We start from the raw sequence: 27,248 nt of genomic DNA on the forward strand, positions 1-27,248 counted from the left end.
ATTGTGGGTGACCTGGGACAGATCCTATCATGTCCCGGGGCTTCAGTTTCCCTTCAGGCAGAGAAAGGCGACGAGAGAAACCTGGCAGGGCTGTTCCGAGGAGTTAGTGGGTAAGAGGCCAGGGTGGACCCTGGCACCCAGTGGGTGTCAGAGTGGCTTGCCGGGGGGTGGTCCCCTTGCTCCCCAGAGGTGCTCACACTTGCTGTTGCAACCAGTTTTATTAGTGCTCTTCACAGTGTCACATGAAGGCCGTGTCCAACTGCAACAGCCCGCTCGCTTCACTGGCTCCCAGTGCTGCCTGGCACAGCTGCAGCGTATCCTCAAGTGCCAGCGGCTGGGATGTCTCAATGATGGCGATGGTCTCCCCAAGCTCCGTGCACATGATAGTCTGCTGAGGCTGGGGGGCCGGGGGTGGGGCGGGAGGTGGTGATCTGGGCGTCACCGTCCGAGCACGGGCATGGACTCGCTGATGCAGGCGCAGGCCCGCCATGGCGCGGAACCAGCGGCCGCATGTCCCGCAGTAGTAGGGGCTCTTGTTGTAGAGACCGGTAATGGGGAGTCGGGGAGCACGAGCGAAGGCCACCGGCCGCAGGTGCAGCCTCCGGTGCTGTTGCAGATTGGAGCTCTGTGTAAACCGTTTGCCACAGTCCAGACATTGGTAGGGACGCACCCCTGTGTGGGTCAGTTGGTGGCGGCTGAGATTGGCCAGAGAAGCAAAGGTCTTGCCACAGGAGTGGCACTGGAAGGGCCTCTCGCCCGTGTGTGTCCGCAGGTGGTTGTGCACATGGACCAGCTTTTTGAAGCCCTTGCCACAAACCCCACAGCAGTGTCGCCGCTCGGGAGGCCCATGGACTGTGCGCCGGTGCCGGGAAAGGCGGGAGGCCGAGGCAAAGGACTTGGAGCACTGTGGACAGGGCAGCTGGGCAGGTGGGGTAGGGGGCGGTGGCGGGGGCATGGGCTCAGCTGGAGCTAGGGAGGCTGCTGCAGTGGCGGGAGGTGCCCCGCTCTTGCCGGCGTGGGTGCGCCTGTGATAGAGAAACTTGGTCATGTTGCTGAATGTCTTGCCACAGCGGCAGCGATGCAATGGGTTGGCAGTGTGGGCCCGCCGGTGGGCCACCAACGTGAGTTCTGTGCTGAAGCCACGACCACAGTCCACACAGAGATAGCGGGCTTCCCCACGGTGCAGCCGCAGGTGCTGCTCCAGGGAGGCTGCTTTCTTGAAGACCTTGAAGCAGGTGGTACATTCATGCGTGCCACCAACATGGGCCCGCCCATGAGCCAGCAGCCGGTTTGCTGAGCTGAAGCAGCGCTGGCACTGGCTGCAGCGGAAGGGATGGGTTGTTGACCCTGGGCCATGGGATGCCCGCCGGTGTCGCCGGTGTGCCCCTGCTGAGGTCCAGTGTTGGTGACAATCCCCACAGCTCTGGGCCCGGCTGGCTGTGGACTTGTCACCTCCTGTAGCATCATCACCAACCTCTGCTGCCAACCCTTCCTCCTCTGATCCATCATCTTCTTCATCCTCCTCATCTTCCTCTAGCCCATTGCATTCCTCTTTCTCTAGGGAATCAAAGTGGGTTCCCTGATGCTCCAAGAACTCCTCAGGGGTGGCACAGAGGGTACAGCACTCAGGACACTCATAGGGCTCCATCTTGACTACAGGTGGATCGGGGGGCGGAGGTGGTGGTGCTGGGGGAGGGGGAGGCGGCGGCACTGGTGGTCCAGCTGCTGCAGTAGAAAGGTGCTGGGCCTTTCGATGAGCCACCCACAACTCAGGTGACGGGAACAGCTCCTGGCAGTCCCCACACTGGTACTGGATCTGGCTTGCAGACTCCTGGAGGTGGGCATCCTGGTGGGCCAGGAGCTCACCACGGGAGAGGATGAGCTGGCTGCATTCACCACACTGGAAAGGCCCATCCTCAGTACCTGGCACCAGCTCCGGCCCCAGACCAGCATCCTGGGTGGTCAGTGCCTCCTCCTCTGTGACAATGGGTATATGCTGCTCCTGGTGTGAGATGACTTCCTCCAGTGTGTTGTAGAGGTTGCCACACTCAGAGCACATGAATTGGTGGTGCTGGAAAAAGAGGGATGAGGCAAGGGCCTCCCCAGGTTTCATCTCAGCCACCTCTGCTGACATCTCTGTCATCTCCCTGAACATTGGTATCGACATCTCCATTGCCTCTGGTGACATCTGCATTGACATCTCAGCCATGTCAGCCACCTCAGCCACCATCTCTGCCATTGTGGGGAAGGCAGTGCCTGGAGAAGGAAGGGAGCTAGTGAGTCACCAGGAATCTAAGAGGAGAGGGGACGTCTCAGGAATTCCCTTGCCCATCCTGTTGCTCACTAGTTTGTATCAGCCACTGAGTCCAGATTCAGTGTTATGCCTCAGTCTTCAATGAGCCTGAGAGTCTGAAGCTGACACATGTTCCATGACACCCAGACATCTGCAGGACAGAGACAGCCCTCCTCTGTCTGGCCTCTGATGCCGCCCTCCTTACCCAGAGGACCAGCTGCCCCACTTCTGAGAACACACGTCTTTTCAGGCCTCTTGGCCTTTGCCTGTGCAGTTCCTTCTCTCTGCAGCACCTTTCCTCCTTCTACATAGAGACACAGAGATGCATCAAAGCAAATAGATTAAGAGCCCAGGCCCTGGAACCAGACTGCTTTTGGCTTGAGTCTGAGTTCCACCACTTACTTCCTCTCTCTCAGACTGTTTTCTCACTTGAGAAATGGGGATAAGAGTAGTCCTGATCACAAAGTCCCTGGTACTTGATAAAGTGGCTAGACAAAACCACTTGTAGTCATCCAGAAGTGTTTTTTGGACTCTAGGTCTTGATGCTGCTATTTATTCTTCCGCCAAGAAAGTTCTCTCCTCTTCTTGTCTAGCAAACCCCTCCCCAGCATTTCCTTTGTGAAGGCTTTTCTGACATGTCTATAGTCTCAAGCTGGTGGCCACTCCCCTCCTCCTCAGGGTTTGTATGGCATCCAGAGCCACCTCTGTCATAGCGATTACCATGAACTTGGGATGAAGTCTCTGTGCTCCCCACTGAGCTTGTAGGCAGGACAGGTCTAATTCATTATAGGACTGTTGTCACCAACATAACCACAGACCAGGGACAGGGATTTTAACTATTGCCCTTTTCTCTATTGCCCCATCTCTAGACGTGTGGGCTAAATCCAACCCAGGCCCCTTCGGCAAATGACTACTGCTCCCCCCAACCCCACAAGTGTAGGAGTAAATTTCCCAAATTCAATTTCCATCTTCTTCAACTCATCTGTTAGTGCCAGAAGGCTGGTGGAACTGTTTACAGCTTGGCATATAAAAGTTGCTCATATTAAGCTCCCAGAGGGCAGAGATTTTAGTCTGTTCATCAGTGATATATTTTCAGTGCCAAGAACAATGCTTAGCACAAAATAGGCACTGAGTAGATATTTAGTGAATGAATAATGCTCCCTCCGGAAAGGGAGGCCCAGAGCGTTTAACTGTGCCTCTGCACCTTCCACCTCTGCCACCAGATCAACTCTCCTATTAGACTATAACTCCCACAATAGCAGCCCAGCACAGGGCTCTGCTTCCAGTTTGCACCCAATAAATGCGCCTTAAGTAAATGATTCACTAAAAGTCCAGAAACTAAACTTTCCTTAACTACCTCACTAAGTTTTTAGTTGACAGGGCCGTGCACACAACAGCCATTCAATAAAGGATGTTTCTGGAAGTAGTCAAGCAGAGGCCTGAGAGTTCAATTTTTCCTTGTTTACAGCCTCACTCCAAACAGAACTCCTCTAGGATGAGGCCCAGCGCTTGGCGTGAAACTTATGCAAAGCAGGCACCCAGGTAATGTCCCTCTAGAAGGTACACCGAGAGACCTAACATTTGGACTTTCTCGTTTACATTCCCCCCTCCCCAATCTTGGAATGTAAACTATTGGGGGGAGGAATGGCAGCTTTATATACAGTAGATCACAAGTCGTTCCAGGAAAGAACTCACTAGGGGCCTGGGAGTTCAACTTTTCCGCTGCACAGCTACACATCCCTTTTTCTCTGACCAGACATGTCAACTCCACAACCTAAGAGCTCCCTGCAAGGAGTGGGGGAACGGCAAGCTCAAGCGTTGGGTCCAGCACACCGCGGTAGCTCAATGCTCCAGGGCACATAGGAAGGAGCGCTCTCCTTCCACTCCCGCCAAAGAGTAGGCCCCAAAGCTCTTTGACCCCCGGTGTCCCCTTCGTTCTCCCTCCACCCTCTCCGTTTCCCCAGCGGTCTCTTCCCCCGCCCGCTCCGCGGCGCCCCTCACCCGTCTCTCTTCACTCCAGCAGACCCCGCCGCTCTTGACACAGACCCTCTGCTCCTGGTATGCGGCACCCCTCACTATCCACACCTCCCATTGGGCGGCGCCCTCATCTCTGGTGGCCAATCAGAGCCGGTAGCGTAGGGAAAGCGCCTTTGAGCCTGCGTGTTGAAGTTCAGGCGGGGCTCGGTGAGTTTCTCCACGCACACAACTGTGCCCTGTGGGCTGGGCTCCGGGCTTGGAGAAGCGCTTGCGCAGTTCTGGGTGCTTCTCTTCCAAGTCCGAGAGTTAAGTGCAGAGAAGCGGATGGGCACCTTTGGAAAATGAGGGCCCTCGGAGTGGGCTGGGCTGCGGGAGCATTTGACAGAGGTGTCATTTCATAGCTGAAGAGACCAAGCATCTCTGAGAGCACAGGTTTGGAGCCAACAAACTTGGAGTACTTCCCCTCTCTGGGCCTCACTGTCACTCCTGTGCAAAATGGGCTTGAATCATAGCCAAGGTTGTTGAGAGGACTGGATGAAATCAAACACATAAAAACGCTCAGCACAGGGCCTGATACTCCGTGGGTGCTCACTAAAACCCATTTAACATGTACATACTCCTCCCCAGTGTGCTTTCCCTTTCCTCCCACTCTTCTGTTGATTTAATGACATTCACTTATTGGGCACCAACGTGTGTCCGACCCAGAACTGGGTTTCGAGAGGTTACAATTGCTATGAGAGGAAGGGACTCTTCCGAGGTCACTGCTGCAGTCCCAGCAGAATCAGTACTTGCTGAGCCAGTGCCAGGCAGGACCTAGGTCTCCCGCCTTCTAAGGGGAGCCAATTCCGGGGGTGGGAACCGGTCCAGGAGGGGACCTGTCTCAGGCAGGTATGGGCCCTGACCTTGAGTCACCTAATTTGGGGGTGGGGTGGCCGCCATTCCCCAAACTCCGCCTTGGTGAGGACGCTTATACTCGCAGCCTGGACTCTAGCTCTTCTGATAAGACACCTGGTTTCCCCAGAAAGAAACTAATAGGTTCAGGTTACAGAGGAGCTATTGGGAAGTCCCGTGACCTTGGAGGGCAGACTGGAAGGGGTTATGGGGGAGGGGGGCTTGTGGTGGACGCCCTCAGGAGGTGCACAGTCAGGATGGAGGGGTCTATTGCAATCAGGAAGGAGGTACTGGTTCCTAACATGAGATGCGGGAGTCTTGATCAGGGAAAGAACTTACAGACGGGGGTTGAGGGTTCTGTTGGATGAGAAGGGATTCCAGTTGAAATCATGAGATGGCACAGTTGGACTGCAGGTTCCTTGTTGCCATTAGGAGTCAGGGGCAGTCAATCTAAAGGAGGAGCGTCTAAATCCTGATCATAAGGGCCTGGGCACTATGCAGAGCCAGGAAGGTTGGTCATGACTGTGGTCTTTGCCATAGGCAGTTGGGGGTAATGGTACTTGTGGGAACCTAGGTCGTGATTAGGAAGGGACTGTAGTCCATGAAATGAGTAGTTCCAAAAGGTCGTGACGTGGGGTAACAAGAACCCAGAGATTTAATCACGAACTGGCAGAAGCACCTCAGCAATCTTATACCAACTCCAACCCCCACGCATAACCGATCTCGCTCTGCGCAGGCGCAGCACAGGACAGCTCAGACTCTACGGTTGAGGGCGGGCCTCGAGGGGTGGGACTTGAGCGCCTCACTCTGCGCTTGCGCGTAAGGGGCGTGGCGGTCGCACCTGCGCGAGTTGGGGGAAGGAGGAGGGGCGAGGTGACGCAGGCGTAATAATAGAGAAGGTGCCAGAAAGATCCAAAACAAGTGGCTGCGGCCGTCGCCCAGGAGTCGTCAGACGCCGGATTCCGGTGAGGATCCAGATAGGTTTATGGGCGAATAGTGGCAGATAGACGAAACAACCTGGGCGCTGGGGAGAGGGCGGTACCATCCGTACAGTAGGTTGGGGTCGGGTTCAGTCAGCACCACCTGTGTGGGGTGAGAGCTGGTTTGGTCGGTCCCACTTGTAGGGGCCCGGGGGTCACTTTCAGACGGTACCACTCGGGTGGAGCCGTGGGCCTATAGTACCGCTGGACGGAGCCCACGGGCATGTCCGGACCGTACTAACCAGAGTCAAAGGTCAGTCGTTAGAGTGCCCCGGGATGGGCCCCCAGGCTTGTTCGGACCGAATCACCTGATCGGTTCCGGAGGCTGGTTCGGAACATACCACTTGGGGAGGGGCGTTCGGGCTCTGCGGCCCGGTCGGAGGTCCAGTGAGGTCTGGCGTTTCGACTTGTTACTAGGGGACCTTGGACGATACCATGCCCTTCCGGGGGGTGGGTTGGGAGGCTGAGGCCTCTGGGGTGTGAGGGTGGCCCTGCACCGCGGGTTGGGAACTGGGGTACGCAACTGGCGAGGTTGGCGTTCGAGTCCCCACGTTGCTGACCACTGCCCCCTCCCTGCTGAGTGGGTTCTAGGCCCTGGCTCGAGCTTGTTCCACCCCCTTCCCCGGGTATGGCGCTGTCTGGGTCGACCCCTGCCCCGAGCTGGGAGGAGGATGAGTGCCTGGACTACTACGGGATGCTGTCGCTTCATCGTATGTTCGAGGTGGTGGGCGGGCAGCTGACTGAGCGCGAACTGGATCTGCTGGCCTTCCTGCTGGATGAGGCCCCCGGCGCCGCCGGAGGCCTGTCCAATGCCCGTAGCGGCCTGGAGCTGCTGCTGGAGCTGGAGCGCCGCGGGCAGTGCGACGAGAGCAACCTGCGGCTCCTGGGGCAACTCCTGCGAGTGCTGGCCCGGCACGACTTGCTACCGCATCTGGCGCGCAAGCGGCGCCGGCCAGGTATGGTTGAACGCGAAGGTGATAGACTTACAGTGGGGAGAGGGCCTTGCTCCTCATCTGAGCCTTCATGGTTTCCTGATATGGACAGGGCCATGTCAGAAAGCCTATGTCCCACCTCACTATCCCCTCCTCCCAGCGTTTCGATGAGAAACATGAGAGGGAGGAGGCAAAGCTTTGAGGGGTGAGCTTGTGGAATTTTGCCAGAGCAATAATGATGTTTGTGGCCACTGTTTATGGAGGGCTTGTTTCTGCCGCAGAGTAAGTCTTTCATTATAAATTATCACCATATATCCTCCTGGTAGTCCCATGAGGAAGTCCTGTTACTTCCCACTGGACTGGGAATACAGCAGGTTCAGAGAAGGTAAGCAGCCTGCTCACATCGAGAACTGAGTCCTGTGTGCCTGGCACAGGAGGTACAGTGTGCCGGACTGACAAAGTGCTTATTAGCGAGGCACACACTAATGGGGAATCAGATAGTAAAATAGAAAAATAATGTATTTCTACATGTGGGTATAGAAAGACTAGAACAAAGTAGTGGTATATAGAGAGAAGGGAATCCTAAGTGAGGGCAGGCTCCCTTTACTGAGTAACCAGTCAAGACCTTTCTGAGAAGGTGACATTTAAACTGAGGCTGCAATGCCGCCACAGCGCATAGAAGATCCCAGGGAGAGGAAAAGGCGAGCTTTGAAACCCTGAGGCAGGCCTGAGTTTTGCGTCATCAGAGGCCAGTGTGGCACAAGCAGAGGGGACTGAAGAAAAGGCAGAGAGGTAGGTGAGAAGCCACATCACAGGCTTGCGGATAACACAGCTAGAAAGTGAGAGCTAGGATTCACACTCGGCTGGTTTGTGTCCAGAGTTGATGCCCTTAATCCTTGTGAGGGAAGGACACTGTCTGAGAAGGCCAGGAGCCGGAGGGTTTAAAGCACAGGAGCCCCATACGGGCACAGGCCTTCAGCTGTTGAGGCTTTGAGGCTTTGGCGGGATTACTTGGTGAGGTGCAGGGGCTAGTTTGGGGAGGGGGATTGCGAGGCTCCCTTGCCCAGAATAAGCCCATGGGATTTGGATAACCAGGGGAAGGGCAGCGCTAAGGAAGAGCTGACATCGCTTTTGGAAAAATACGTTTGGAGGTCAGGCTCTGGAAGAGAAGATTTGGGGAGCCTGAGGAGAGAGGCCTGCTTACTCCTTGGGGCCTCAGGGAGAGCTGGGGGCAGTTGATGGCAGGCAACATTGCAGGGATCCTGACCATGACTCAGTTTACAAAATAGCTCTGACTGGCTCCTCCTCTGTATTGGGAAGCATTGAGCAACCACTGGGCAAGAGGTAGTGGAGAGGGAATGGGTGTCTGGACTCTGACCTCTGGGGAACTCAGGCACCCTGTTGGGTAGGTGTTCCCCTCAGGGGGCAGGAATTGGAGGCTGGGCCTGGGAGGGGCCAGAGGCTTCGAATACTACTCTCCATTTTTCTCTCCTCGCAGTGTCTCCAGAACGCTATAACTACGGCACCTCCAGCTCTTCTACAAAGAGGACGGAAGGCAGCTGCCGTCGCCGTCGGCAGTCTAGCAGTTCTTCAGATGTTCAGCAGGACCAATGGGAGACAGGTGAGTCCAGCTGGGTGGGTGTGAGGATAGCTTCCCTCTCCCTTCTGAACCCTGATGAACTGCCCCCATCTTGGCCCATCAAGAAAGTGGCACAAGGGGTCATTCTGTCTCATTTTTGCTTTGTGTATTCATTATTCCTACAAAAGCACATGTCCAGAAGCAACATATGGAGTTGTTTCTAGTGGTTTTATATTTCATCTAAATGGCATCACACCATGGGTTTATTGTTCTTCACATAGCTGTCTTTGCTGGACATGTTTCTTAGATTTATTCATGTTGAGTAACTAATTGGTATTTTTTATTGTGATGCCAGTTAATAATTTATCCAATCTCCCCCAGCTTGGTTTTTTAATTATTCAAACATAACTTCAAACACATAGAGAAATTAAAAGATTAGTACAGTGAACATGTTCCTCTCTTCCTAGATGCAGTAATTCTAGATATGTTTTGCCACTTTTGTTTTATGTATAGATATGTAATTCTTTTGTTGGTGGACTCTTTGAAAGTAAGTTTCAGTCATCAGGACACTTGACCCCTAAATTAACAGCTGTGTTCTGATAATAAGGAGATTCTTCTCTACCACTTCAGGACCATTACCATACCTGAGAAGGTGAACAGTTAATTCTCTGATATCCTAATGGTCCATTTTCATATCTCTGCAAGATTATCTTCACTTTCAGGATCCACTCATAGTTGAGTTGTTAGTTATTATGTCTCCTTAACCTTTTACTATAGAAATGAAACTCCTCCCCAACCCATGCCCTTTCCTTTTCCCCTCGACATTGACTTCCTGATCCTACCAGGCCACTTGTTTTGTGGAATGTCCCGATTATTTCTAGGAATGTGTAATAATTTTCTAATGGTGTCATTTAACTTGTCCCTTTGTCCCCTATGTTTCCTGTGAAGTGGGAATTTGGTCTGGAGGCTAGATTCAATTCAGGTTCCATGTTTTTGGCAGCAATGCTTCTTAGTTGATGCCGTGTACTTCGCATTGGAGCACGTCCGGAAACGGAAGGTCTGGTTTCATTGTCCTGTGTGGGCAAGTTTGATCACTTGGTTAAGGTGGTGTCCGCCATATTTGTCCTTTGCAAAGGGACATTTTACCCTCTGTATGGTTAGTAAACAATCTGTGGGCTGACACCTTGGCACATCCTGTTTTCCAACAGGATTCCCTGTGGGCTTAGCATCCATTCCTGTTAGAACCAGGTATTACATTGGTGTTTGGAAAATGGTGATTTTCTAATTCTTTCATTTTCCTACATCTGTTAGCTGGAATTTTTTCAAGAGGAGTTTTTCTTTCCACCACCACCCCCCTTTCTTTTTGATGGGGAGTATCACTATGGACTCACACATTCTTACTTATTTATTGTGTTATAATCAATCAGTCATTGTTTAGATTGGCTAGCTCCTTTGTCTTTTTGACGAATCCATCATGCACTGGGTGCTGCCCGCTTTGCGGCGTTGCAAGATGTGGCCCTCACCTGCACTTTCCCTCCCCCAGTCCTGTAATCAGCCCCTCGAGACAGCTGCTTTCTTCTGGAGGCAGTGATACTTGGAGACCAAGATCTGTGCACTGAGTGTGTGCATCGTTTCTGGGCTCTTTCAGTGAACAGAATCAGAAACTGTGCTTTTAAAAAGTTCATATTAAGCTGTGCCCTGGCTGGTGTGGCTCAGTGGATTGAGTGCTGGTCTGGGAACCAAAGGGTCACTGGTTCAATTTCCCAGTCAGGGCACATGCCTGAGTTGCAGGCTGGATCCCCATTTGGGGGCATGCAAGAGGCAACCAGTTGATGTATCTCTCACACGTCAATGTTTCTCTCCCACACTTTCTCTCTCCCTTCCCCTCTCTTTAAAAGTAAATAAATAAAGTCTTTAAAAAAATAAAATAAAAATTCATATTAGGCCCTGACCAGTGTAGCTCAGTTGGTTGGATGTCATCCTGCAAAGTGAAAGGTCGCCAGTTTGATTCCTGGTCAGGGCACATACCTAGGTTGCAGGTTCAGTCCCCAGTTGGGGTGATATGAGAGAGGCAACCAATTGATGTTTCTCTCTCACATCGATGTTTCGCTCCCTCTTTTCTCCCTCCTTTCTTCTCTTCAAAAAAAAAAAATGCATATTAGTATTTTTAAATTTTTTAAAATTTTATTTATTGATTTTTAGAGAGAGAGTGGGGAAGTGGGGAGAGAGACACACATACATCAATTTGCTGTTCCACTCATCTATACATTCACTGGTTGATCCTCGTATGTGCCCTGACCAGGGATTGAACCTGAAACCTTGGAGTTTCAGGACACGTTCCAACCAAGTGAGCTACACAGCTACACGGCTAGGGCTGTATTAGTATTTTTAATTCAAAATTAACATACAGTGCAAGGATTTTTCTCTTTTACACTGAAAATCTGTCTTTTTTAAAAAAGATTTTATTTATTTATTTTTAGAGAGAAGAGAGAGAGAGAAACGTCAGTGTGTGGTTGCCTCTCACGCACCCCCACTGGGGACCTGGCCTGCAACCCAGGCACACTCCCTGACTAGGAATCGAGTCGGTGACACTTTGGTTTGCATGCTGGCACTCAATCCACTGAGCCACACCAGCCAGGGCAAAATCTTGGTTTTTAATAACTTTGAGATATGGATTTATTTGCTTTATTGTATAACATTTTAAAAAAAAGGGGCTTCAAAATTACAATTCCACTGCTGACTCTACTGAAAGAAACCACAGATTTGTGGTTCTGTCCTTGAGAGTATTTCTCACTGAGAGTTTGCATTCAGAATGATCCTCCAAGTAACTTGAAATAATTATTTTCTCTACCTGTTTATGTTACAGTTTCATATAGGGTTAGTTTCATTTGTTTCTGTATGTTACTGATTTTATGGTTTATCTTTAAAATAAAAAGTTTTTTTTAAACCTAAATATCTGCAGTTCTGATTGAATTGTTTCTTAGTTATCCAGGTTTTCTGATGCTCACCATCTTTTTTTTTAAAGATTTATTTTATTTTTTTAGAGAAAGGGGAAGGGAGGGAGAAAGAGAGGGAAAGAAACATCAGTGTGTGGTTGCCTCTTGTGCATCTCCAACTGGAGACCAGGCCTGCAACCCAGGCATGTGTCCTGACAGGGAATGGAACCAGCGACCCTTAGATTTGCAGGCCGGCACTCAATCCACTGAGCCACACCATCTAGGGCTAAAATTTTTGACTAATCTTTAAAAAACATTTTTTTGACTATGTCAAAACTAAACTATGTAAAAAAGATGTTCTTAGAAGTATTACTTCTGTTGTTCCTTTCTCCAGTAAATAGGTAATGAATTTCATTCATTTCTAATTTATATGCAAAAGTAGCAAATACGTGTATATATATATGTGTGTGTGTGTGTGTGTGTGTGTGTGTGTGTATATATATATATATATATATATATATATATATATATCTTTGTTTGCCCTCCTTATATGAAGTGGAACAAGCTGCAGATGCCTCTTTTGTCCCTTAGCTAGAAATTGTTCTATTGTTTCCGCTTCACATTTACATTGATTTCAAATGCATGCCCTGACAAGCTATGAACAAGGCCCTGTGGCTGTCACCATGCTGGTCTCCTGGTGTGACAGTGCCGGATTTCTGTATGCTTACATCTGGGAGTGGCATTGCTGGGGGTGGGGGTGGGGCTGCTTGCCTGCCCTTCTAGATGATGCTGGGTTGTACTTACTCCCCGTCATTTGGACAGGGCTGCAGAGGCAGAGGTGCTCACCCAGGGTCTCTCAGCACAGGGCCCAACCTCGAACTCTTCCTCAGGCTCTGGGAACCTGCCGTGGTGCTCTGCCTATCATCTGGTCCTTAACCATCCCATTTTTCTCCCTTCAGGCTCCCCCCCAACTAAGCGGCAGCGGCGGAGTCGGGGTCGGCCCAGTGGTGGTGCCAGACGGCGGCGGAGAGGGGGCCCATCCGCCCCCCGGCAGCAGCAGGAGCAGGCCAGACCCACCTCAGAAGGCAAAGTGACCTGCGGTAGGTATCTTTGGGGCTCGGGGAGTGCGTGGACAGTGCCTGGGGCAGGCTGCTGAGCCACAGGAAAGGAAGAATGGGGACTTGCCTGGGGAGTGGTACACCTAGTGACATCTAGCAGGCAGGCAGGCAGCAGTTCTTATCCCTCTGTTTGGCAGTGGAATTCTTGTTCCTCTCTCCATCTTGCTTATCTACATTCCGCCTGTAGTTGAAGGATTGCACCCTATGCCACCTGCCCGAGAAGCCTTCCCTGACAACCTGCTGCCTGCCGCCAGTTTCATTTGTTTACTTAGCAAACATTTGCAAGGGCATATTTATTCAGCGATCAGTTCTTCCGTGGGGGTGAAAATGGCATCCTGGGGCAAGCTGCCTGATTTACCTCTTGGCCTTAGCTGTCTGGTCTTGGGCAGGTGACTGAAACCCCCCCCCAAGCCCCAGTTACTGTATGTGTAAAGTGAGGCTGACAATGGTATCTTCGAACCAGGGTTGTTGAGAGAGAATGAGTTAACACATGTCATATACTCAGAATAGTGCCCGGCCGGGGCCTGTGTACCCGTTCTCCCTTCTCACTGTCACTGTGCTGTGTACAGGAACAGCAGTGAGGTCCCTGCCCTAGGGGAGGTGACCCCTTTTCTAGTAGAGTGACAGACCAGTGAAACCAAAACTCATTTTTGACAGTCCTAGGAAGAGAGTGCAGGGATCATGGGGATCGGGTGGAGTAGCCCGGTAGGTCTCCAAGTGGGTGGGAGTTTGGCTTTTATTGCACGTAGCAAGTGCTGCCAAGGAATTTGAGGTGATTTGAAACCTGTTCTTGAAGGAACTCTGACCCCATCTGGAAAGCCAGTTAATAGATGAGTTAGGCTTTGTAAAGTACTTAGAATAACTCTGGGCACATGGTACATGCCCTGTCAGGTGCGGGAAGTAAATTAAAGTGGGAGCAGCAAATGAGTGACAAGACTGCTCAGCTCCAGCGAGCAGGAGAGGTGGTCACGTTGGAGAGGGCAGGAAGGGGGTGGACTAAGGAAAGAGGGATGTACAGCTGACTGGACCTGCAGACAGGGTGGGTTGTGTGGGCAGGGGACTGTGCTGTGGAGACAGGCTCAGACCTTGCCCTTGAGAAATTGTACCTGTCCTGAGGGAAGGGCACAGGCCTGGGTGGGAACACTCTCTCACACACTTCCCCCTCACATCTCTGGTACATTCTCTGAGTCGGGCGAGCCTGTGGACATGGGATCAGGTGGTGAGATGCTCGGGCCGGGGTGGGAGGGTGGTAGAATTATAGGCGAAGGTCCCAGATTGAAGCAGCCCTGCACTCCCTGGAAAATCTTGGTCCCAGGTGCTTCCTCTGAGTATCTGCAGAGCGGCCATGCCTGCCACTCCTAATGTCTTGCCTCCCCCGCCCCCCTCTAGCAGGCTGTGGGCTACAAGTCAGATTCCCTAGGTGAGACTGTACTGGGCAGGTCAGAGGAAGAGACCAGTAGACCTTGAGGGGTGGCTGCTTTGTCCTGACTTCGCCCTGCCTCCCAGTCAGGGATAATTATCAGAGTCACCAGGCTGGCTGGGCTGCCCAGGGAGTCACTGCCTCCCTAGGGAGCAAGCCAAGCTGAGACTTGGGAGGGGTTTCGTCTGCAGAGGCATCAGGTCTGTTCCTTGAGGGCAAGGTGGTGGTTCATAGGGTGTGGCTGGCCCTTGATGGGGGGATTGGGTAAGCAGGTCTCAGTGCTGACTCACCAGGCAGGGTGGGGCTGGACTGAGGCTCTCCCCACTAGGGCCCTGGTCTTTCCCTCTGAAAGCAAAGATGGCTTACCTTTAATGAGGCCCAGTCCCAGGGGTGATAGAAGGCTCCTGTAGACCTGAATGAGGAAGGATCCTGCTGTGCTTGTCCCCTCCTCACCTGTAATAGCTCTGGGGTTTAACCCTCAGTCAGCTGCACTCCACTTAGTGGTAGTGTAACCGAGCAAATTGGGTCTCGGCCACGTGGCACCTTTACACTTGACCCAACAATTAGTATTAATGGAAACAGGCTTTTATTAATAGGATTCCAACCTTGGGCGGGGGTGAGAGCACCCCTGCTCAGAGCCCTGTTCTCCCGTGAGACCCAGCACTTCCCTTGCTCCCCAAAAGGCTATGAGCCAAAACCATGCCCAGAAGTCCCCCACGTCCTTACCTGTTCTTAAGCCGGCTGCGGCTGTGTAAACAGATCTCCATCCTTTCAGGAAGTGCACCTGTGGGTTCCAGAGTCGCCGTCCCCTCGCAGCAGCAGCTCTCTCCTCCAGGACCTGGGGTGCGTTGTCCTCGCCTCCATGTAGCAGTGCAGAAAGTCACATGCCGTGTTATACTGGGTCACGGTGGAGTCCAGGGAGGCACATGCCCCAAGAGCGTGGCTTCTGTGTAGGTCCTTCAGAGAAGAAGGGGTCAGCATTCCTGGTCACAGTTCAGCTCCAAACATCTCCCACGAATCTGTGCTTGGTCAGGCAGGTCCCTGCCCAACTCCATCAGCTCTCTCCTTACTCTCTTTCCTCCCACGTGGCTTCTTCCTCTCTCTCAGCCTGCATGGCTTCTCTCTACACACTCAGACCTCATGGCAGACTGGGCCCTCCTCTGCCCCCTTTTCTCTCCTTATGGTGTCCACTTAACCCTCTCAGCCCACCCTTCCTTTAAGTGCTCAGCCCGGAACTCCTATGTGACCTCATATCCGGCTTCTCCTATGATGTGTTACTTTTGCCAGTTCTGTTCTTCCATATCCTTTATCTTCTTTCGGCTACCGTCTTTAGTCAGGGCAATAGTTTCCTGTGACATAGGGGCATTGGGGTGGGCATCCACATCTCTTGACTGTGTCACAAGTCACTGTGTGCCCTTAAAGACACATACACCTTGTCCCTGGGGCGTACACCTTTCACCCTGGGTGGAGGTGCAGCTGTTTACTTGCCATTGTTATGTAAAGTATTTTAAAGGCCATGTCACCCACTCCCTCTTCCCCCCACCAAGGATTGTGGGGAATATACTCTGTTATTTCTGGGGACTCCCCACTCTGTACCCTGTTACAGTAGAACCAGGCTAAATTCCCAAGGGCCATAGCGTGTGAGGAAGGGGACACAGAGGTGGGGTGGGGTCCTGGGCTTGGACACATGCCCTCAGAGTTTCCATGTCCTTTTCAGGGCCATCTACTGGGCACTGTCCCGGTGTGCTACCCGCCTGACCTTGAATTCTCGAGACAGTGTTGAGGTGTATGGGGGTGACGGCCCTCATTGTGCAGAGTGACGGGTGGGGCTGGGCCCACTCAGGTTCGTTCATTTGGTAACCACATACGTGTGTGTAGAGTGCTCCCGCGAGGCGCGGCAGGGACTGGAGGCTCTTGCCCTCGAGGAGCTTGAGTTCTGTTGGGAGGAGAAAGCCAAGGGAGAGATGTCTGATGTCAGCTGAGGAGAGAAAGGGGGGCAAAAGGGGGTAGAGAGTGATGGAAAATGTGGTTTTAGATGCATTTTCTAGATAGGGTGGTCTAGGAAGGCCTCTCGGAAGGGGGTGCGGATGGCTGGGGTGGAATATTTCAGATAGAGGGGCAGCAGGAGCCCAGGCCCCAGAGGGAGTGTGGTGGTGGTGGAGGGGTGGTAGCGAAGCTGGCAAGGCTGGAGTGGAGGGTGTGAGGGGAGGCTGCTAGGAGGTGAGGGCAGGAGAGGTAAGCAGGGGCCCATCCTGCAGAGCCTGTGAGCTGTGGCCTGGGCTTCTCATTTATTTATTTAGTTTGATTTTTATTTTTTAATTCTTGCCCAAAGACTTTTTTTTTTCATTGCTATTTTGAGAGAGAGAGACATCGATTACTTGCTTGCCCGCTGTATGTGCCCAGACTGAGGATCGTCTGTGCCCACACTAGGGATCGAACCTGCAACTAGGCGTGTGCCCTGACTGGGAGTTAAACCCATAATCCTTCAGTTACAGAGATGACGCTCCAACCAACTGAGCCACACCAACCAGGGAGCATTGTTTTTAATGATGGGAAACACTTAGAGGATTTGAATGACAGGCTGAGCTTTGTTTTTCCCTCGACATTTTCTGTGGAGAAGATAAAGCAGCACGCAAGACTAGTGTGATGAACCCCATTTTCTATCACCCAGCTTTAGCAGTTGTCCACTTGTGGCTGACTTGATATTAGTGTCTTAATATCAAATATCTAATTAGTGCTCACATTTCCACTTGTCTCACAAGAATTGGTTCTCCTAAGTCTCTCCTAATCTTTTGGATTCCCCAGCCATCTCTGTTTTCTGTCTTTCCCACCTTGCATTGTATTTGTTGAAAGAAGTTGTCCCAGCCCTGGCTGGGTTGCCCAGTTGGTTGGAACATTGTCCCATATAGCGAAAGGTTGTGGGTTCAATTTCCCATCAGGGCATAAAACTAGGTTGCAGGGTTTTGTTTTTTTGTGTAAGATTTTATTTATTTTTATTTTTTACTTTTTTTGTTCTAGGGCCAAAGTTTATTTTTAATACTTTGTTGATTATGCTATTACAGTTGTGAGTTTTTTCTGCTTTGCCCCCCTCTACCTAGCATCTCCCATCCCCTCAGGTAATCCCCCCACCATGGTTCATGTCCATGGGTCATGCGTGTAAGTTCTTTGTATTTATTTTATCTTTAGGGAGGCGGGGAGGGAGTGAGCAAGAGAAAGAAAGAAACATCAGTGTGCGGCTTCCTCTCACACGCCCCTCACTGGGGACCTGGCCTGCAACCCAGGCATATGCTCTGACTGGGAATCGAACCGGTGACCTTTTGGTTCATAGGCCAGCACTCAGTCCTCTTGAGACACACCAGCCATGGCTGATATTTCTCACATTGATGTTTCTCTCTTTTCTCCCTCTCTCTTCTCTTTTCTCTTTCTCTCCATCTCCCTCTCTATCCCTCTCTCCCTACCCCCCTCCGTCTTGTCAATGAACATATCCTTGGGTGAAGATTAAAAAAAGAAAGAATAGTTGTCCCACAGCCCTTCCCAAAGACTGCATTTTGCCAGTTTCATCCTGTGCTAGGGTTGATTGAATGTATTTCTCTGTTGTCTGTATTTCCTAAAAATTGGTAGTTGGGGCTGGAAAGGCTTGATCAGATTCTGGTTTGATGTTTCATTGTTTTCAAGCTCACTTCCTAGGTGGTGTGTTCTTACCTTTCTCTGACATTGAGAGCAGTGTGTCCTCATTGCCGTCATCCATCACTTCAGTAGAGGTTGAAGAACTTCTCATTTGACATCTTGACTCTGGCTGTCTCTTGGGGAAGAGACTGGGGAAGGGAGAGGTGCTGCTGTTGTCCAGAGGGGGTGGTCCTGGCCCTGTGTGTCAGTGGAGGGCAGGGGTCTTTTTATTGGAGTGCACTGGCTGCCTCTATCCACCAAGCACCGTGGGAGCTCAAGTTGTCTTTGTCCCCAGTGGCCCTACTGGGAACTCCCAGAGAGAAGACCTGAGAAAGATTATCTCTGGCCCCAAACCACACCTAGTTTAGGGATTAGTGTGCAAGGCTGCTCACCTGTTCACCTCGCCCAGGGCCTATCCCTCCTGTCTTCCCTGGTCTCCCACTGGGATGTCCCTCCCATTTTCTCTGAGGCCCACCTGAGTGCTGGAAACAGGGATAGCTCTCCTGCTAGGAAGACATACCCCCGCCCTGTGTCCTGGGGGTCCTGGGGGCAGGGAGCATTTCCCTGCAGCTGCCCAAGTGGAACGGGACTGCTGACAAATGCTTGGTGTTTCTGGCCACAGGAAGCACTTCAGCCCCCAGCCCAGGTCACATGCTTGCTGGGTGTTCTTCCTGCCTCACCCCTCACTGTCACATGTGGGCCAGTCTATCCACTTCTTTCTATGTCTTCTACTTCCATCTGGGACTGCTGCCCTGCCCTGTTCCTGACACCCTGATGCCCTTGAAGGATGAAACGAGTTCCAGGTACCAACCTCAGCTGTTTACCTGCATCCATCCCTGGAATCCTCACAGTGGGCCCGTGAGAGCAGGTGCTAGGGCGGGGATGTCTCACAGAGGAGGCCACTGAAGTGAGGAGGGGTGTGGTCACCGTGGGAGGTCCCCGACTCCCTGCTATGGCCTGCCAGGGTGTGGTCAGTTCTCTCCCTCCCGTTGTCCCCTTGTGCCCTCCTCCTCCACTATGATGCAGCCACACTGGACTGTAGCTTGTGAATGTCCTAAGTTCATTTTCTGCCTCTGGATTTTCATCTGCCGCCTTCTCTTCCGGAATGCTGCTCTTCTCTCCCCCAGTGTTTCTGTCTCAGCCGACTTGTCCTCATTCACATTTCACTTCTAGCGTCATTTCCTAGAGAGGTCCTCTCTGATCATTTCAGTCTAAATTACACCTCGTGCTCTGTCATTTTCTCTCCGCACCCTGAGAATGTTTTTTAATTACAGATTTCTGTGTATTGTTGTGAGAGGCAGCAAGCGAGATACGGGTAGTTAAGAGCTCGGGCCCTGTAGCCAGGCACCTCGGTTGGAATTCCTGCTTTGCCGTTTCCTGCTTTTGTGGCCTTGGGCAGGTGACTCATGCCCTGTGCCTCAGTTTCCCCATCTGCGAAAAGGATAACAGCACTATCTAATAGCAGTGAAGGGATGATGACAAGGGTCAAGTCAGTGAGAAGTGTGTGCCAGCCTGCAGTCAGAACTGCCAGGGCGTCACCTGTCGTCACTGAGTCGTTGGTGAGGAATCCAGGGGAGACTGCACGTGTGCTGTGACCCAGGGCCAGGGGTGGAGCCGCAGCTCAGACGGCGTGTGGCCTCTGTGTGCTGCCGTGCTGTGTGCCCAGTGGGACTGTGGCCGGCGGAGGGTTTACTCCTCCGTAAACGGGGTGATGAAGGTTCTGTGAAGACTCAGGGGCCTAAGACAGGGAAGGGACGTGGGCATGGCCAGGTCCATGGGAAGTGCGCTCTCCCGGGAGCCACACGTCTCCCAGTTTCTCCTGTGGCAGGGTGCTCGTATCACCCCATGTCGCTGGCACACAGTGGAAATAGCTGTTTAATGAACGGACAAACGAATGAGACTCACACGACTCCACCCTGGTTCTGTTCTCCGTCCCCCCAGTGTTGTTGGGGGGGGGGGTCCTGAGTGAATAGACAGTTTATGCCACAGGTCTCAGAGCAGCCTGTGCTGAGGAGAAAGATTACCCAGGAGGGGTTCACTTGGGCAGGACATGATGGGTGAGTGGGTGGTTCTGGGCAGAGAAGGCTGGCAGGTCATTTTTGAGAGTGAGTGAAGGCTTGTGCTGGGAGCACTTTCCTCGTGGCACAGGAGGATGCAGCTGGGATTGAAGGAGGCGAGGAAGGAGGAGTTTGGCTTGGGGGCAGGCAGGAGAGAGCGAGACCCGGGCAGCGGCTGTGGGGCTGGAGGTGGGTGTTGGAATCACAGTCGGTTTCCGAGTGCCTTGGGTGTTGTAGGCGCTGGGTCAGGCGTTTCACCAGCTGCCTTGTGGACTCCTCATGACCCCACTGTGTAGCAGGGACCTCTTGTTTGTTTATGTTTTTCAGATGGGGAAACTGAGGCTCAGAGAGGTGAGGTCACATGCCCAGGGCCTCACAGCTAGAGAGTGGCAGAGCCGGGACTCGCCTCAAGGTCTGTCTGACTCCGCCACTTGGCTCTGTGCCTCTGCCACTGAGCAGCCACGTGTGGCCTTGGACAGGTGCTGCTCCTCCCAGTCCCCTGTTCCCCAGCCCACAGCAATAGAGGGCATGGTCAGAAACTCATAGGAGTTAAGGATGTGAGCCCAGAGGTCTTACCTGGCCCTTGGATGGAGGGAGCTGGGCCTGAGTTTCCTGCAAAGTCCTGGGGCTGAGGCCAGGCAGGCTTCCCTGGGCTTCGAGGAGACAGGGTGAGGTTCCTCTCAAGGCAGAAAGAGGAAGGGTTTGGGGTTTGGAGTGGGAGGAGGAAGTGGGTGGTGTTGAGAAGTCATTTCCGGGAGCAGGGATCTGCTTTCTACTTTCTGCTCTGCTGCTCACACGGTCTGAAATGTAAAGGGAGTCTGGGATATGACACTTCCCCTCCCAGTGCTTCAGTTTCCTCATCTGTCAGAGGCGTTGAATGTGGCCCCTGCCCCACAGGGCTAACCCCACTGAATCCCCTGAGGTAAAGCACCCAGCACATTGGAGCTGTTAGAGGCAACCGTTCTTGGAGCGCCTGTGGGCATGGTGCGTGCACCGTGTCAGCTAGTTTCTTTCTATTCTTTGCTCTTTTTAATCCTTTTAACAGCCCTTCATGACAGGGATTGTCCCCGGTTTAGGCAGGAACCTGGGCTCGGAGAGACTGACTCGTCCCAGGTCACATGGCTAGTACCTGGGTTGGAACTGGCTCCGTTGACCTGAACTACTCTTTGGGGCATGAGGGGCTCAGCAGCTTTGGTCCTGTGCTGCCACTGCCTGAGCATGTGACCTCGGGCAAGTCGCTGCGCTTCTCTTTACCTCCATGTCCTCATCTGTGCAGTGGGGTTGGTAATGGGGCCTGCCTCACAGGGTCGTTTGTGGATTCGGTGACTTCATAGGAGTCCAGTGCTGTGCGTGGTGCCTGGCAGGTAGTCGGTGCTCTGTGGTGTGCACTGCTGTTACTTACAGCCTGCAGCCGATCCTCAGAACAGCCTGCGCCATGTGTGAGTAGCCCCGATTCACAGGTGCAAGTTCAGTAATCCCAAAGGGGGGTGATGTGCCTGAGGTCACATTAGGGTAAGCTGTAGAAGTCCCGTGTCTTCTGTCCACCGCACAGAGCTGCCGTCTATCTTGTTTGGGCGGGTCAGGGCAGCACTGTAAGTGACAAAAACTCAGCTCAGGCTGGCTTCAGCAGAAAAGATAGTGTAGCTGAAACTCCAGGTGCTCTGCAGCTCATGTGATGAGCTCAGGGGTCTTTCCCTCTGTACCGCTGGCCGTGCCTGTGTAGCCTTCGTTTTCTCCCTTCCTGGGGACGGAGGGCCCTCAGCAGCTCTGCCATTTTACAGCCCATGGTTCTAGCAGCTTCTGGAAAGAGAGCACTTGGTTCCTATAGGGCCAGCTCAGCTTGAGCCTCAGTCTCCTGGGTCTGGTGCTTGCTTGGTGGGTGGGGCTGGGAATGTGGTTGGCTCACATGAATGTCACTATTTGAAGGTGGGAGAGGGGTTAGGCTGGTTGCCTAAAGGGGAGTCGTTCATTCATGCTTTGATTCTTTCATAAATATATATCGAGCATCTATTGTGTGGCGCAGGTCTGTGCAAGTGAACAAAGCACCTACTATATGCCATGGTGCTACAGAAGTAAACAAAACAGACAAAAATATGTCCTTCAGGGAGCTTACATTGTGGGGAGATGGGTGATAAGCATGACAGGAAGGGGAAGCTTAGAGTAGGTGAGAAGGTGGTAAGCGCCTTGGGAAAATGAAGCAGGGTGTGGGGAACTGGGAATGCTGGGAGCCAGGGTGGTGGTAGTAAAGCTGTAACTGCGACGGTTGGGATAGGCCCTATTGGGGAGGTGACATTGGAGCACAGACCTGAAGGAAGTGAGGGAGCAGACTTGGTACAGAGCATCTCAAGGTTGCGTAGAACCTGCCTGGGGGTGGGGGGAGTGGGCAGCAAGGAGGTGGTGAGGCTGGAGTGGAGCATGTGAGGGGCAGAGGAGGGCGCCAGGTCAGGAGGTAACAGGCCAGACCACAGGAGGAAAGCCACGTGAGGGTGTCACCCATACTTGGGTGTGGTTACCGGAATGGAGAAGGATGTGGGGCAGGTGCAGTGCAGCCTGCAGATGAGGCTCAGGGGAGGGAGGAGGGGCAGCAGTCCTCTTGTGCATTGTGTTGGGTATCAGCCCCTCACTGACGAGTCCCTTTTTCTCCACAGATATCCGGCTCAGGGTGCGAGCAGAGTACTGCGAACATGGGCCAGCCTTGGAGCAGGGTGTGGCATCTCGGCGGCCCCAGGCACTGGCACGGCAGCTGGACGTGTTTGGGCAGGCCACGGCAGTGCTGCGCTCCCGAGACCTGGGCTCCGTGGTGTGTGACATCAAGTTCTCGGAGCTCTCCTATCTGGACGCCTTCTGGGGGGACTACCTGAGTGGTGCCCTGCTGCAGGCCCTGCGGGGTGTGTTCCTAACTGAGGCCCTGCGGGAGGCCGTCGGCCGGGAGGCTGTCCGCCTGCTGGTCAGTGTGGACGAGGCTGACTATGAGGCCGGCCGACGCCGCCTGCTGCTCATGGAGGAGGAAGGGGGACGGCGCCTGTCGGAGGCCTCCTGATCCTGGATCTGGCAGGACTGACCCCACCTTCTAGCTCTTGGGCCACCTTCTTCCTGAGAGGATGAAGACCATCTCTGCTCCTAGGGGACTGTCACTCCAGCAGCTTTGAGGACTGAGATAGACAGATGGCCAGCCCCCCTGACAGCCTGGCTCATTGACTGCTTTTCTGACAGGATGTGGGCTCTGAGGCCTAAACCACTTCCAGCTGAGTTTCCTTCCCAGGCTCCCCCACCCCCACCCTCAGGTGTGTTCTTTCAGCTCCAGGAGGCCAGGGGCTCCAGCATGCCAATTCCAAAGGGAAGGGCACATAGCCACATAGTCACCAAGGGCCCCCTGCATATTGTGTTCTTGACCCTGGGCTGTGTGCACACCCTGCCCCCGTGGAAATCTCTCTTGGGCTCTTGCCCTGGCCTGCTCCACATACTTATTTGGCTTAAGGGCTTCTCTCTCAGGATCTCTGATTTTACTGTCCCCAACCCTGGGCTTCAGCCACCCCTGGCACTGGAGCTGGGGCACATGTGGGGCCTGCTCACCTTGCCCACACATCTTTGCAGCCAGCCAGGGCTCTGCCCACCTTCCACACACAGACCTGGCTGGCACACTCCCCTCTCCCTTGCTCCCCAGAGCTGGGCATGGACTTGCACAAGGACCTACACTGAGTATGAGGTGTTGCCAGCAGTTAGCAGACCAAGTGTACTGTTGCCCACAGGGCCAGGACCAGAAGCCAGCTGGTTTCTCAGAAGGAGAAAGGCAAAGGCTTGGGGGCTGATGGGAAAAGTCTTTTATAAATGGCACCAATAAAACTGCCCTGGAAGGGGCATGGGTGGGCAACAAGGCTCCCTGGGACTCATTTCTCAATGGGCTGGAGGAAGGAGTTGATGAGAGAGCCTGGGCCTACTACCAGTCCTGGAGTTCCTGGCCCAGAATTGGGCTCTAGGGTGGTGAGCAGGATGCTAGGTCGTCTTGTCAGTGGCCACCACAGGCTTGTCCTGTCTTGGCCTCAGTTTCCTCATCTGTCAAAGGAAGTATAGTCATACCTCAGTACTCATTGGCTTAAGACCTCGTCAATCCTGGTACTCACTGCGTTTTGGTGAGAAAAGTGTTCTGGGACTTGTCACACTTGCTAGAACTGGTGTGAGTCTTGATGCTGCCCAGTGAAAGAAAATGCTTCACTAGGTACTCATCGGTTTCGGCACTCGTCACCAACTAATTAACGATGAGTACCGAGGTACCGCTGTACTGTCTTGGAGTCACAAACACTTGAAGCCCCGCTGACACAGGCTTTGCTCCTTGAGAGTACCAGTATTTTTAACTTGTCCGGTGATGTGGGCCAGCTGTCGCTGGGGCTGACAGCTCAGAGGTTTGGAAACCAAACAGATCGGCAGCCTGGCTTCTCTGGAATCCCTCCCCGGGTGGTTCCCCACATACCGCTTTCTGGAGTCACCTTCTCAGATCTGGATCTATTCTTTCTCTTCCTGAAATCAGATACTTCTTCCTGCCCCCCTGTGGTTGCAGGAGGTTGTGGCCTCCTGCTCTTGCCCCACCACTTGTTTACGGGCTTAGGAACTTGAGTTTCTTGCACAACACCCAGGAGTTTTCCTGACTGGGAAGGGAGCCAGGACAGGGGAGCTTGGGGTGGGGTAGGCAGGGGTTCTAACTTTTGGCCTCTCCTGTGGGGAGGGGTGGACCTGCTTACACCTGGGAACCTGTCCTGGACCCTTGACCTGTGTCAACGTACAAGGGATAAAGCAGCAGGTTTAGTGGGTGAGTCCTGGCCAGGAGTCAAGACCTGGTCCAGCCGCCCACTGTGTGACCCCGCTTTCCCTGCACCGTCTCTGGGAGGGAGCTCAGGTCTACTGGGCATACTCAAGATCTATTTAATACGTAGACTGCTGTGTGAAGTAGGGATTTTACCCTCAGTTTGACAGGAAATGGGCTCAGAGTGGGGAAGTGACTTGCCTGGGGGATAAAGCAGCAGCACTGAGGTGGAAGGCAGCGCCCCCCCCCCCCCCCCCCCGTGGGCCAAGTCAGATTGGGAGGGTGATGGGAGCTTCTGCGCCCCTCCTCCTCCCTTTGAGCTGGGGGACTCTCTGGCTTGGGTCTCAGTAGGCTTTCTTTTCAGAACCTTCCCAGGCTTGGGGTTCAACTTTACTTGGGGCTTGCTGTGCTTCAGGGTAGGAACTGCTGCCTGTTGGCTGAGCTTAATTGCAGGGTCTGCTTCTCCCTCGGGCCATGGTGTCTGTCTCAAACCCTAGTGAATGATGGGCCCCGCAAGCCCCCTTACTGGAGAAGAGTTGGCACTGTCCTCTGCTTTAGTTGCCCCACTGCCTGCCTCAGCCCGCACCCCACCCCCTTTCTCTAGGTTCCCTTTTCAGCTCCTCCTGGCCAGCCTCCTGGCTGGCACGTGCATGTGGGAAGTAAGAGCGTCACTTTGAGGCTTTTGGAGTGCGTGGGCGCAGTGCAGTCCCAGTGGCCAGAACCGTGAGGCAATGCCTCACTCCTCCACATCCCCACTGAGAACCTGCATTGTAGAGCCCCTCTGGGCTTGCCAGAGCTCGCACCTGGCGCTGGGGGTGACCTGACCTCTGAGGCACAGAAATGGGTCAGACCCAGGCCTTAAGGATAACCCAAGGAGATCAAAGAGCTTCAGAAGTCCAGAAAGACTTCTGGACAGGTTGCAGCTAAGGGAAACGGGACTCTGGGAGCTCAGAGGAAGGCAGGCCAAGGTATCATGGAGAGCAGCCTGCAGCTGGCTCTTGAAAGATGAGTAGTTCAACAGAATGACAGAGGAGATACTCCAGGCGGAGAACCTTGCTTAAACCCTAGGGAATGTTCCTGAATGGGATGTAGAGAGAGAGGGACAGAGTCGAAGGCAAGTGGCACTGTAGAGCCTGCCACCTCTTTGTTGCAGCAGCAGCTGCGTGCTGCCACGTGCTGGCAGACAGCCATGGGCCCCGAAGATTACAGCATAAGGTGGAAACTTGAAGCAGGCCCAGTGTGCCTGGGTGTGGAAGCACAGGTTCCCCAAGACCTCCCGTGGGCCAGGCCCTGGGCTGGCTTCTGCTGTGGTCCCTGAGAGGACTCTAGACTGGTGCTGGCTTCTGCTCTGGTGGATGAGCCAGAGCACTGTGACTCAGCCCAGAGTAACTGAACAAGCAGCAGAGGCTGGTGGAGGCCCGGGGACCTGGGTGGAAGGACCCAGGAATGCTTCATGGATTGGGAAGCTCCTGTTCACTCTATTGAAAATTACCTCCACCATCACCATCACCACCAAGATACATTTTAGTTGTGAATATAACATTCAGAAAAGTGTGTAAACATAAATGTACAGTTGAGTTGTTGTGAAGCATCTGTCTCCCATGCTAAGGGATATGAGACCTGTACCCCAGAAGCCACCCTGCACTGTGCCACCTTTCTGTCATGTGCTCCCTCCTGGTCACAGCTCCCCTTTTTTTCTTAGCAGGGAACACTATCCTGACTTTTTAAAATTGATTTTTGAGGGAGAGAGACAGACAGACATTGATTTGTTGTTCCAAGTATTGCATTCATTGGTTGATTCTTGTGTGTGCCCTGACCAGGGACTGAACCTCCGACCTTGGCGTATCGGGACAGTGCTTTCACAAACTGAGCTACCCAGCCAGGGCTATCCTGACTTTGATAGTAATAATGTCTTGCTTTTCTTTAACTTTCTAGTTCTACATTACTCAGTGATATAGTTAATTTTATCTTTTTTTGCACTTGACATAAATGACATAAAATGTGTTTTCTGTTGTGTCTGGTTTCTTTTGCTCAGCGTTGTGTGTGTGAGGTTCTTCCATGTGTTTATTTGTAGGAGATACATTTTATTATTTATTTTTTAAAAGATTTTATTTATTTATAGTTAGAGGGGAAGGGAGGGGGAGAAACATCGAAGTAGGAGAGAAACATCAATTAGTTGCCTCTCACACCCCACCCCTTGCCCCCAACCAGGGACCTGGCCTGAAACCCAGGCACGTGCCCTGACCTGGAATTGAACCCGTGACCTTTTGTTTTGCAGGACAGCGCCCAACCCACTGAGCCACACTGGTCAGGGCTGTAGTTGAATCATTTTTATGACATCCCACAAGTAGTTCATGCATTGCACAGCTGATGACTGTTTGGGTTGCTTCCAGTTTGGGGCTGTTATGAATAATGCTGTGAACATTCTTCTGTATGTTTCTTGGTGAATGCAGAATGTCAGAGAAATGCTTACATTTCTCTTGGGAAATACCTAGAAGTGGAATTGCTGGACATGGGTATGACTATGTTCGGGTTTGGTAGATACTGCCGATGTTCGTTTCCTAGAGCTGCTGTAACAGACGACCACAAACCTGGTGGTTT

At 52.8% G+C, this 27,248-nt stretch overlaps 2 protein-coding genes and 1 long non-coding RNA gene across 5 annotated transcripts; 1 reads left to right on the plus strand and 2 right to left on the minus strand.

The window, feature by feature from the left end:
- Positions 1-203: 203 nt before the first annotated feature.
- On the minus strand, positions 204-4,396 carry ZNF526 (zinc finger protein 526). The gene is made up of 2 exons (XM_024577475.4): positions 4,295-4,396; positions 204-2,256 (listed from the first exon to the last, which is right to left on the minus strand). Exon 2 carries the CDS (start codon positions 2,237-2,239, stop codon positions 239-241), a length of 2,001 nt encoding a protein of 666 aa, XP_024433243.1. The 5' UTR covers positions 2,240-2,256; positions 4,295-4,396; the 3' UTR covers positions 204-238.
- A 1,574-nt stretch (positions 4,397-5,970) lies between these two features.
- On the plus strand, positions 5,971-26,651 carry DEDD2 (death effector domain containing 2). Of its 2 annotated transcripts, XM_045185443.3 has the most exons (6): positions 5,971-6,126; positions 6,733-7,097; positions 8,572-8,694; positions 12,548-12,688; positions 14,902-14,969; positions 22,498-22,848. In XM_045185443.3, the coding sequence occupies exons 2-6, from the start codon at positions 6,770-6,772 to the stop codon at positions 22,708-22,710; spliced, it is 873 nt and encodes a 290-aa protein (XP_045041378.1). In that variant the 5' UTR covers positions 5,971-6,126; positions 6,733-6,769; the 3' UTR covers positions 22,711-22,848. The 2 variants fall into 2 exon arrangements, with proteins under 2 accessions (XP_045041378.1, XP_024433329.1); XM_024577561.3 differs by lacking the exon at positions 14,902-14,969 and having other exon boundaries at positions 5,972-6,126; positions 22,498-26,651.
- LOC123478411 (uncharacterized) lies at positions 9,373-20,542 on the minus strand. 2 transcript variants are annotated; one of them, XR_008425743.2, is made up of 4 exons: positions 17,829-18,431; positions 15,995-16,062; positions 14,853-15,083; positions 9,373-9,725 (listed from the first exon to the last, which is right to left on the minus strand). It is a non-coding gene; the product is annotated as an uncharacterized lncRNA (long non-coding RNA). The 2 variants fall into 2 exon arrangements; XR_011650686.1 differs by lacking the exons at positions 9,373-9,725; positions 14,853-15,083 and adding an exon at positions 20,426-20,542 and having other exon boundaries at positions 15,380-16,062; positions 17,829-17,990.
- Positions 26,652-27,248: the final 597 nt, after the last annotated feature.

This window comes from Desmodus rotundus, chromosome 12, assembly GCF_022682495.2.
Source record: "Desmodus rotundus isolate HL8 chromosome 12, HLdesRot8A.1, whole genome shotgun sequence".
NCBI lineage: Eukaryota > Metazoa > Chordata > Mammalia > Chiroptera > Phyllostomidae > Desmodus > Desmodus rotundus.